Consider the following 12,580-nt stretch of genomic DNA (forward strand, 5'->3'; position numbering starts at 1 on the left):
TTTAGCTTGTTGATGTACTTGCTGAGACCTCAGCCAAAAAGAGGAAGGGCAACACGGGAGGTTCAAAAATCGAATAGCAGAGAGAAAAAGAGGTAAAGGATCTGTTATTTTTCTTAATAGTCAGTGGCTTTTAAGAAAAAGAACAGTGGCTACTCATAAGGAAGTAGCACCTGTTGTATGGACTTACATGATGACGATGCAGCATAGGTGGCATGGAAACCCCTGGCAGTAATAGCGTTGTTGGAGATGAAATTCACCACCAAGGCATTACCAAAAGAAGTAATAGGATGTGGCATAGTAGTGCCACAGTAACGGCCTGAAAGAGAGCAGAACAGAGAGAAAAAGACAAGTGTTCAGCATGTAATTGCTACTGTTAATTTAGCATTTGGAGTTAATGCCTGAGAACAAGCAGGAATAATGCTTGTTGCTTAGAACTTCAGTTGTCAATTCAATCTACATAAAAAAGTAGTAGTTTTTGCACAAAACTCAACTCTCGTGGCATTTTTTTTAACAGAAAAAGGATCTCCTGCACTCCAGACATCCTGGTCCCTGGCTATTCTGTCATTCAGTTCCCTCAATGAAAATGAAAAAAAAAAAAAAGAGGAATTACTGCCTAATTGGAAATAGACCCCAAGAGAACCTATCAAATATACCTGAAAGCAATTTCCATTTCACTCAATTGGTTTCTGATGAAAAAAAAAACCAAAGTACTGAAAAATAACAGACCATTTCTCCTGTAATGGATTGTAACATGGGGATTAGGAATATGAGTCATGATCTTTCAAAAAGGCATCTGCGAGTTAAAAGAAAGATAGCAGTTAGTATCATGGAACCATTGAATACTTTGGGTTGGAAGGAACCTTTAAAGGTCATCTAGTCCAACCACCCTGCAATGAGCCGGGACATCTTCAACTAGATCTGGTAACTCAGAACCTCATCCAGCCTGACCTTGAATGTTTCCAGGGCATTTACCAATTCTCTGGACAACTTGTTGAAGTATTTCACCACCCTCATAGTCAAAAATGTTTTCTTTATATCTAGTTGAAATCTACTTTCTTTTAGCTTATAAACATGACAATCTCAATATGTCTTTCTAAAATGTTTGTCCCCATCTTTCTTGTCCCTTTTAAATACTAAAAATTCCTTTTGGCAAGCGAAAGCCAAGGATGAGACACAAAATGGATTCTGCTCCTAGTTGCAAACCATTTAAACTGACTGCAGCCCAACTCCCAACAAAGGAGCATGTACAAAAGTAAAGTAAGGGAGAACATAATAAGACAGCAATTTTCTGAATTTTCCAGGAAATAAGTAGAGACAGCCCTAGGGATACAAGATTTGGGACCACCCTGTGACCAGGGCTGGGAATTTTGCTGCTTCAGGCTGCTCCTGGCACTTGAAGGGGATGGTACTGTCAGAAGAATGCTATCAAAAACTTTGGAAAGAGCAGAGCTTTCCATGGTTTGACAAAAACCCATTTTCTGTTCCCAGAAGTCTTCAGCTTCCTTACCTGTGTTTAGCAAGGACTGTACTTATTTGCTGTGCTTGTGAGTTATGTTATGTTTTTGTGCAGTTAAGTGGAAATTTGGTTTCAGCTGAATTGCTTGGTTCCCAATATTGTTCCAATGAGGAGGAAGGAAAAGGCAGCTGGAGTCAACACCATACTGCAGGTTAGTAGGAGCATAGTCAGAGCCTGGGAGGACTCTGCCGTTCACACTGAAGACTTATTCTCCATTCTCAATTTCCTCTGGCCAGAGAGGCCAAGGAGATTCTGTTATCAAATAAAATCCATGGAGCAGGAGACCATGAACAGAAAACCCTCTCCTGCTTACTCTGGGTGTAGTTCTATATATGTGAAATACATGCAGGAAAGGTACAATACCTTGAAGAGGAGCCTCATAGTTATTCCCATCCAAAATCTCCACAAAATCCGTTGTACAGTTTTGTCCATTTTTTTCAATATCAAAGTCAGTGAATGAAAGTGTGACATGGTTGACTGGCAAGAGCAAAGAGTAAAAAATTAGGAAGAAGTTAGCAACTTCACAGAGAACTATTTACATGTAAACAAATGTTATTTTTTTTCCCCTGAAGTCAATCAGTCCCCATAAAGCGTATCTGAAGTAGTTTTTTTCATTATATATTGAATGAATTTGATTTAAGTGCATTAACTTTTAGTGCAAAGGTCCTGGTAAATCCCTTCAGTACCTTTCAGTACTTTCTAGTTCAATCAACATTAGAAGGAGAGGATTTAGCATATACACATGGATCTGAGTTTCCTTGTTTCTGAACAACTTCATTATATACTGAAAAAAATAGCAAATAAAACATGGAAAATCTACAGACTTTCAGAAACAAAACTTATTTCCACACACCCATGACCTGCTGTCCCTTTGCAATCTATACCATAGATCTGCACAAATGTGCCCTGCTCCAGGCTTAGAAAGAGCCACTTCTGTCATCATATTGCAACATTCCATACTCATCAATTGGACTGGTCAAAGGATCATTAACTACCCTCAGCTGTACTTGTACAGAATTGGATTTTCCACACTCTTGGACTGCAGGCTATATTATGAAAAAGAGGATTTCTGATTCAGGGTATTTTTGACTCTCCTACTACTCTTGCTTGTCTGATATAAACAAAGGTGAAGTCACAGCTGGCAGAAGAGAAGCTGTCCTTGACACCAGTCTGGGACAGTAGCTATTATTGGCCTTAGGGTTCCATGCAGTTTGAGTGGGTCAGAAAGAGTCTCATGATTTAGATGATAACTAAGTTTTCTCCCACACTGACCAAACTGAATTTGACACAAATATTTAGCTTCTCCCTGGGCCCCACTTAATTGGCTTGAATAAGCTGAAATGACAGCCCAGGCTGCATTCAGCAGGGTGCCCTGACTGGCATTCAGCTGCAGACGCATGCTCTGCACTCCTTTGTGTCCCGCCTGGTCAATCAATTACAGCTATCAATGCAGGTCCTCAGGATACACAGCAAAAAGGAAAAACACAGTGGGTGGCCAGAGCAGGAGACTTGTTGGCCTTCCCAGTAAAAGCAGAGCAGGATCTCTGCTGTGGCCTGCCATTGGATAAATCTATCAGATTTATCCAATGGCAATGCAATGTATGTATGCTATTTATTTATGTAATGCCATAAATAAATAACATTACATATGGTGTAATGAAACCACGTGCAGCTGTAACGTGAGGCATGGGCTGGTCCTGCTGGTAAGTGGAGAAAGTCACTGCTTCTCATAAAGCATTTTTATGGTCTCTCATACTCATGGAATTCAGAAGACAGCAGTCATGTATGGATTTCAATATGAATCCAGGGAAAGTTTGTCTTTAAAAATAAATGTTGTACAGGTTATGAACAGCTTTTGTTGTCCTTTTCATGGACATCCTATTTGCATAAGTAACTATGCTCAAAAAAGAATTCCTTATCTCCTGATTTATGTCTTGGTATTTTCTTGGCAAACTGATAATTGTTTTATAAACTAGCAAAATAAACTTAGAAATATGATTAAAACATTCTAGGATTTTAACAACAATGTCTAAATATGATATGTACAACTGATGTAGAATAGTTGCTATTTAAAATTAGGATATCAGGACACTGTTATGGGATTTAACACATACAAATTATATTTAGGATTCTTATACAATGTAAAGGTAATAGAGGGTAGTAGAGGTAGTTGCAGTATCTGATGGAAAATATTCGGTGTTTTATGATCAATCAAAAGTCTGTGCAAAATTATTAATAGCTGAGAGTGTATCTATGCACATAACAACAGTTTATTTATATATTTTTGTTTGTATTTGAAATTGAAATTTCTGTGTACCTTTTCTCATTATTCAATCTAATTTTTTTAATGTTAACAGCACAGATTTCATATAACACAACTCCAGGTTGAAAACTCCTGACCAAAATAAGGTCAGCTAAATACAAGTGCTTTAATTATACATAAACCCTTAGATTTTCTCACAAATTAATCCAACTTCACATAGTATTCAACACCTCATTTATAATTGTAACGCTTGGGTCACAGTAAATTGGCTAAGATGACAAAGTTGTGAATTGTTTTCCTCACTATGCACTTAATCTTTTACAGAGAAATCTGACTTGTGACAGATTGGGAGAGCCACACTCACAGCTACCAGGATGCAGAACTTCCTAAAGAAATAAAGGAGGAATTTTGCATTGTTATTACAGAAAAGAAGATGAGGATGTTAGTCATCCCAACTAACTATAAAAGATGTTTTTACTTACATGGTTCCTGAGCCTGAATAATCCAGCTGCAGTTCTGATTGTTTGGGTATTTGGCAGGATACAGAGGAGAGGAAATTGCTGCCCCAACTGAATCTGACTCTATGAAACTTCCACATGCTTTAGAACGAAACACAAAAACATATATATATATATATATATATATATATATATTTATATATACAAATCACCTTGCTTAGATTCTGTAGTGAAAATGAATGCATTAATTATAACAAGGTACATCAGCTTGAAATTAGGATATAATTTGTAATAGTATTTAATCAGAGGAAGAGACTTAAGGATTAGTTCCCAGCACTGGCTGCACTTTGTTGGCCACATGCCATGCTGTACCTGGCTGAGCATCTGCAAGAAGCCAGAGTGACTTTAGACCCGATAGTTTCCATCTCTTCATAGCCCAGAAAAGACACTTTGGGGCCAAATTAACTTGGGTTAAGGGTAGTGCAATACACCCATTTCTCTGGTTGTTTGTTTATGTTGGCAGCTAAGAAGAAAAACATCATAAGTAACTGTTCACAACTTTCCAGCACCCAAGGGTGGCTCCACGTTGCATTGGCAGGATCCTCTTGTGAGCTGTGTCAGCAAAACTGCAATTGTGTGAGGTGTTGCACACACTAGAGCTTGACTGACTGCAGAACTTTGGCTGACAGTGATGAGTGCTGCCATGCCTCATCTCTAAGCTCACTGAGCTCATAAACTGCCCAGGTCAGAGTTTAACACATGCCTGCTTTAAACTGCAGGGTGAGGAGGTGAGTACCGGAGAGTGAGGCTCATTTATTGTGCTGTGCTGCTTAAAACACCAAACAGAAGATGGGACTTTGTTAACTGAGTTTTCTCAGGAAGAGGGAAGCTGGGTTGATAACATCTTAGGCAGGGAGCACTCACTCACCAGACAAGGTTTGTGCAATACTGAATCTAGTAAATGTGTTCTGAGAAAGATGAACAGTTTGGGCTCTCAGAGCTGTTAGCCAGAAATACCTAATTAGGTACCTAACTAGTACCTCAGTAACTGGGGTTTTTAAGGTTTTTGTTGAAAAATAAAAAAATCCTAATTTTCTTTATAATTTTTCACAATATTTTCAAGAAAGAAACATTTCTGGGAAAAGCAATAATTTATAGTGAAAAGAATCCTGAGATGAAAATGAGAGAAACTGATTTTCTCTGCAAAAATTAAATGTCTGTATCTTGGGGGAAAACTGTTTCCCAAATTACTGAGAAAAGTAAAAGCAAATCACCAGGTATCAAATACTATGTAACTTCATGAAAAAAGTCTGCCCAGTTGGCGTCATTTTTCATTAGAAAGGAAACCATGTAAAATACCAATTAGTCTACCACAAATTGGATAGTTGATGTTTGGCAGGGTATGCAGGCATGAATCCATGGACTTCATCAACAGCACCACACAGAACTCTTTTATAGCTTTTCAGATTCATGCGCATGGATGGACATATAAAATGTTATTTTGTCACTAGGTCTGTAGAAACTGCCAGTTGCACATTTTTCTCAGGACAGTTATGGACAGCTAAGCCTCAAGGGAGGAAGAATAAGAGGTAGCTGATGTGTGCTAGATGCCTTGCTATAAAATGTATGGTTTATTTTTTCCCAATTTAAGAATCTAAGTTGATCCTCAGACTTTAAGGTCTTTTATCTATAATTTGGAAAATTTTGTTCCTGGTAAAGATACACACTGGTATGCTGCATGAGTAGAAATGACACTTTCCATTATCAACTGTGCTAAAAGACTGTCAGGTACAAAGTGGTGATGAGATAAATATGCATTAATGTAAATGATGAAATTACCCTCAGTGAAGCGAGCACTGAAGCCCCTGTGCTGGATGCTTGCATCAGAATGCATTCTGATGTACATCAGGTTCTTGGAGGATGTGATAGGAGGAGGATGCTCTGTTCCACAGAGTTTTTTAAGAAGTGGTGCTTCATTGTTAGGACCATCAAATACCTGTTATGAAAAGATCAAATGAAATATTTGGTTTCAATGGGAATAGTGAGAAGACTTTAATTTAATTCCCTCTCTTATGTTTCATAAATTTTGATCATTACGTAGTCTTGCTATGGGCAGTGCAAACAAACTGTACTTTGCCTATCTTAAGTGGCAATTTCCAAAAAATGCATATATTTCAAGTTGAAGTTACTGTGACCCTTGTAACTAAATGTAAAAAAAATGTCCCAAGTAAACACCTTTCATGTGTATTGGGTATTGAAACAACACTCATTTAACAATCCAGATGTCCCCATATATTTGCTAATGGTTTTTGTTAATGGCTACCATGAGCTCCTGTGCAGCTTTCGTTCAGTTAAACCCTACATCTTGTCTCAGTAAAGATTTCTAAACTGGCCCTAACATGCAACTGGTGTATCAGTGACTCTAGATAAAGGATCACTAGGATTATGGTTTTAAGATCCAGCATCGAGGATCAGAGTTCTATATCTATGTTTTATAAAAGCTTCAGAGTGCTGAATTACACACATATACATTAAGTGCTATTTAAGAAAAGGGTAAAGAAAAGTTTAAAAAAAAAAAGGAGGAAGAAAGTAGAAATGTTTACAAAACTTCACTTTTAATTTTACCACAAAAGGCTTCCTTCTCTTTTTTTCCCCCTACAGCTGATAATTTTGTTTCCTTCCTGTTTCACAATCAGGAAGAGAAGGACAGAGAATTTAGAACCAATGAGTTCATAATTTAAGTAACATCAAAATTTTGACAAGAGAAAGTAGAGAGAGAGAAGAATGGCCACAGTCTCAGTCCCTCGTTAATCATTCCTAGCACTCCAGCAGAAGTGATTTGTTGCTGCTGTGTTTGGAGCCATGGGGCAGTCTCAGAAGTGCCTGCTTTCAGCAGTACAGAGCACTGGAGCTCCCCACACAGTTGCATGACCACAGAGGAGGAGCCTTTTGGCTGCAACAGCAGTTGAATTCAGTTCCTGTTTCAGCATTAACATCCTGCCCTGCCATAGGCACATCATTCAATACAATGGAGAAAAATATGGATTAAAATATGCATAGGAGCACCCAAAAATGGAGCCAGGATGCTAAAAGTTATATAAAAGCTATACAAATGCCATCAAATTAGAAGACATGTACTTTTTATTGAGAATATCTTCCTTTACTTCAAAATGCCTCACATTCTTACAAGTCTGTGCAAGGCAGCACCAATGAATTAGAAATTTTTAACTAGACTGTGTAACACAATGCAATGTTTCTGCCTCCAGTATTGAAAGGCTTTTGAACAGACTAGTGAAAAAACCAAAAAACCAGCAGCTGAGAGAAAGATGACCTGTCTCAAATAAACCTCAGAGCTAAGAAACAAGGGACAAAACTCCTGCTTAATCCTCTGACATACCCTACATAGTCAATGCTGTACTCATGAATTAAACATTTGCCTGTGATTCTGTGAACATTAGCTAGCTGTGTGGGATCTTGTGATGGAGCATTAAGTCTGCAACGCCTGTTAAAATGAGTACCTGGTAAAGACACCCAAAAACATCCATCCATTCAACCTTTTCTTCTCCCTTGGCAGCCTGCCACAATCACCCTTTAATACACAGTGTGCAGTGTTTATTCTTCCTCTGCACATATATTCTGTATATGAATCAGACGGCCTGGAGTTCAAAACCACAAACCATGGAATGTGGGGGCAAAAAATAACCCTTAGGAATTAAACAGTGTCTTTCCCCAGGCAGTGGTGAGAGGATTTTTTCTGAGAAGAAGCATTGCATTGACAGGGCATAGAGAGAGGGCCTGACTACTCCTGTTAAAATGCTGGCTTTGATCTGCGTGCGCTGCCCATCCAGCTAAGGATACAACCAGGAGGATTTCAGGCTTGCAGTTAGATCAGAAACCACAATATTCACACACTAGCTCAGGAAAGAGTTGAGTCTCTGCAGTTTCACAACGTTATTTTAAAAACATTTGAGAAATGCATTTTTGTGGCTGCAGGGCTAAGGAAAAACAATGCATCTGCTTACTTAAAAGCCAAGTTTTCAGTTGCATTGTGCATAGCAGCAATTCCCTTTCCACAGTGAACATAACTGAGTGACTCATTGCCTTCTTCTTCAAATGTGTCCTGAATTTTGCACAGAGACATGACAAAAAGATGTCAATTTTTTGGCTTCTGAGCCAAAAAACCTCCACATATTTCTGACTGTTCTCTCTTGAAAGATCTTCTTTGCCAGCACCTGGAATAAATGAATTCATATAGACATGACAAAAAGATGTCAATTTTTGTCTTCTGAGCAAAAAAAACTCCACATTTTTCTGACTGTTCTCTCTTGAAAGATCCTCTTTGCCAGCACCTGGAATAAATGAATTCATACCTCCTCTCTATCTCCCAGAAGCTTACATTTCTATATTCCTGTGTTTTACTTGTTAGACTGCAACAGGAAAGAAAAAACCCCAACATTTACTTAATCAAACTCACTGGACAGAATAAGCTATTTCTCACTCCCCTTTTCAGGACATTGTGCTACTGCCTTCTGAGCCATGTTCTCCTCCAGTCTCCAAATACTTGAAACTCTTGCTGACCTGAGCTCCTGGCATAGCATCAGATACATTATTGGCTAAACACAGTCCAAAAATGCAGCAATTGGTGCATTCACAATTTCTTTCTGTCCATTTTCCTTCAAATAAACAAATTTTTTGTGAGTCACACTCTCCCGACAGAAGTACACAGGGGTGGGTACACAGAGAGGAATTGAAAATTTATTCAAGTATGGTGACAATGACAAAAAAAGACTCTTCTCAAAGATCTTATGCTTTCTACATAATACAACTGAGTTAGACTTGAGATTAGAGAAAGGCTATACACCCTCATTTAACAGATGAAGAAATGGTCATCTGTTCTCAGAACAAATAAGAAGGAAAACTGAGATGCAGAAGCAGAGGACTCAAGTAAATTTAGAATACTAAACTAAATATGTGCTCTCTGCACTCCCTCCATTGGCTCTAGAGGGAGCTCAGGGCAGTTATCCCATGATTTACCATCACAGGCTCAGAATACATTTGGCTGAACCTAGATGTGTGCTCAGATTCACATCTGAAATCACTGACCTGAACAGAAAAATGCACCAGGCTTTATGGAGTTGCAGCATAGCCAAGAAGCAGCAGACAGAAATATTTTCCCCCCTCCCACTTTGCTCACATAACACACGTGCAATGGAAAACCTTAGAGGAAAAAATATGTTTTCATGTGTTCCCCATAGAGAGGAATTTATGGGAGAAATATTTGAAAAAAAAATCTTGAGTCATAATGCAGGGGAAAATGAGTGGATCTAGAGTGGGGAGGGTGAAGGAAAAGACCATTGGTACACTTGAGGGTGGAGGGAAGCCCAAGAGAACTCACAGAGCAAATAAAATCCCTACAGATAAGTAAAAATTCAAGAAACAGAAAAGGGTGGAACCTCTGTGCTACTCATACATGGTAGCTGTTCCTCTATTATGGAGAGAAAAACAACCCACCTGCTTCCTTAGCTGCCTGTATTTTCCATTTACACAGCTTTTGGAATGCAATTCCTAAACCATTCACAGTCAGACATCTACTTATATTTTCCAGCCATTCTTTGTCCCCTCACTCTGTTCTCCTATGTGTGAGGCATATAGCAAGTCTCGAAACAAGGTGAACACAAATCACATCTAGGTGTTGGCAACAAGTGATTCTCCCATTATTGGCATACTAGGAGTGAAGGAAACCTCATTTACCCTTTTCTTGCCCTGCTGGTTCCCTTACATGAGCTCTTACTCTTAAGTTCCCTTACTGAAAAACTCTACCTCATACACCAAGGCCTCAGATCCCTTTATTATCTCTTGGCTTCAAACCACCCCTCCCCCTCATCAATTTTCAAACCACACTCTGCTTTGTGGGCAGTCATTGATTTCTGCATCAAATTTGAATCTCCCGTTGTGTTTGCATAGCTGGGGCTAATGGGCAACTCCCTTCTTCAGGACCCCCAAACACCCAAAAAGCAGAAGCAAAAAACAGATACTCCTATAGCTTTGGAGGACAAGGGGGTCACTGCACATGGTCTGCAGACTCTTGTTCACACAAAGAGCTCTGGCACAGCCACCTCCTCTGGCCACTGAGGGAATGACTCTTCTCAATTATTCAAAACTCAGTGTCCTATTCAGCCTGTAAAGGTAGTGGGAGACCTGTGCTTGTAGCTGCAAGGAGCTCATGGAACTGAGCAATCCACAAAGTGCTAAGATACGTGCAAGCATCCCTTGGCATCAGGTCTAGAAGAGAAATTAGAATATCAGGCCTTTTCAGAATTTAGCCCTAAATTTGTGAATGGTTTGTTTGCACTAATACAAAAACAACCATAATGTGTTTCTGTCAGGCACTTTGACTTTCTAGTCCTGTGCCATAGCACAGAAAATTTGATCCCCTGATGTAGTTAATAATTTAAATGAAAAGACATAACCATATTTCCTTATTTTCTTCATAACCAGAAGAAAAAAAAAAAAAGGAACAGTCATTGTACAAAGACGCTTTGTGGGCAAATGAAATCTTCAGTTCTGCTCAGCAAAATGGGGACACATTTCCTTTTTTTCTAGTTCAGTACAAAAAAGCTTTACGAGGCAATGTTGTTAAAACTGATGCTGTTTTCAAAAGAGTCTCAGCTCCTGCCAAATTGAGTTCTTTGTGAATGACAGTTTATCAAGGAGAGGAAAGCTGGATTTTGGGCTACAGTCACTGTGCTTTATCTGACTAGTACTGATCACACATGCCTTTGTGCTGAGTGAAGTGCAATCTGACATCGAGGGCCAGGATTTCATGTCCCTGCTCCCAAAAGGCCAAGAGGAGACTTGGAGAATTTTTCGTTGTTGTGCACTTATTGAGCAGCAATTTGAGTTTCTGTGACACCAACAAAAGTTCACAAACCAGCAGCAATGTGAAGCTTTAAAGAGAGCAGTGGGTCTAATGAAGTAATTAAACAGACAGCTGCAGAGCCACCTGAATAAACAGTGCATGCATAAAGAAAATCAGTCAGCAACAATTCCCTCTGGATGCAGACTCCCTCTCTCCTGAGTTTGTAGCAGAGTGTGGGCAATCTGCTATATATGTCAGCAGTTCATCCTACGGCTTGGAGCAAGCTATGGCAAACTGCACTATAAATGGGAAAGGGTGTAATCATAACAGTTATCTATGTATGAGGTTATTTTGCAAGAATTTAATTAGACTAATTAAGGAAACCTTTGAAATTTCTTATGTTACTTACTTCAACATTGTCATAGTTACATGAATGGTGATTTTCAATGTCAAAATCCGTGAAATTCAATAGGACTCTGTGGCTGTTGTCAACTTGGATAACCCAGGAACAATCAGTGTTGTTATTATAAGGTTGAGGATAGTTTGGAGAATGGATTTCCCCGCTGGTAGCTTGGAAAATACCACCACAGCCTAAAAAAGACACAATCAGTTTTAATCACAAGCTCTTTTCTTTCATACTTAGTGAGAATGCAGCCCTATTTTTAAACTATGAACACCTCCTTCTTTATATTTCCTACATTAAGCTTTTTTAAGATGAGTGCTACAACAGTTGAAGTGTGCAACAAAGCATTGAAGTGTGCAACAAGCATTGAAGTGTGCAACAAAAATCAATGGAAATTGCTTTTAGGAAAGTATAACATCATTATAATTGAATATGTAAAAACAAGGCTCAGAGTAATGCAGCCCCAAACTGGCAGTACATGTTGTAAAGGCTGAAGCATTAGTGCTGGTATTCCTCTATCCTAAATACTGTAAAAGCAATAGAAAATACTGTTCATATGAATGCCAGGGACCTGGCATATGGAGGAAGCAATAACTAGGCTTAGATGAGCATAGGGTGAGAAAATGAGTTTACTGAGAGAGCAGAGAGCTCCTCATTGCTCATGAGCACTGCAGCAATTGCAAACCTCACATTTTTACTTCTCTACCCATGAAGCTGAGGGCTTCCTGAGCACTCCACCCTCAGGTACTTCTATTCAGAGCAGATCTGATGCTCATGAATATCTAAATAGCCTGGAATGATGAATTCTGTGTGGGAAGTACCAGGGATTTCAACAGGACTAACACAAACAGACTTTTATATCTTCAAAAGAGATGGAGGAGGGAAAAAGAAATACAAGGATAAAAAAACTATACTGTTTTTGCATGCTGGTGAGTGGGTATTTTTGAGGCAAGAGGGGGGTTGGAGTACAGCAGGCAAGATATTGTAAAGGGATAAGAAAGCTTCAGGGGGCCTAAGTAGAAAAAATAAGCCGACAGATCTCAAAAGGGATTAATTCAAAGGACTATTGTAGACTCCTTTT

The 12,580-nt window shown here is 39.0% G+C and overlaps 1 protein-coding gene across 1 annotated transcript in view; it reads right to left on the reverse strand.

The window, feature by feature from the left end:
• Positions 1 to 12,580, reverse strand: part of CUBN (cubilin) — a 144,847-nt gene that overhangs the window by 59,072 nt on the left and 73,195 nt on the right. Inside the window, exons 31-35 of the mRNA XM_039710573.1 lie at positions 11,506 to 11,687; positions 6,077 to 6,233; positions 4,262 to 4,378; positions 1,880 to 1,993; positions 188 to 316 (exon numbers count right to left, since the gene is read on the reverse strand). Of these exons, the coding sequence (XP_039566507.1) occupies positions 188 to 316; positions 1,880 to 1,993; positions 4,262 to 4,378; positions 6,077 to 6,233; positions 11,506 to 11,687 (699 nt within the window). The remainder of the gene's footprint in view (positions 1 to 187; positions 317 to 1,879; positions 1,994 to 4,261; positions 4,379 to 6,076; positions 6,234 to 11,505; positions 11,688 to 12,580) is intronic.

Source organism: Passer montanus, unplaced genomic scaffold, assembly GCF_014805655.1.
Source record: "Passer montanus isolate IOZ18808 unplaced genomic scaffold, ASM1480565v1 scaffold10, whole genome shotgun sequence".
Lineage (NCBI taxonomy): Eukaryota > Metazoa > Chordata > Aves > Passeriformes > Passeridae > Passer > Passer montanus.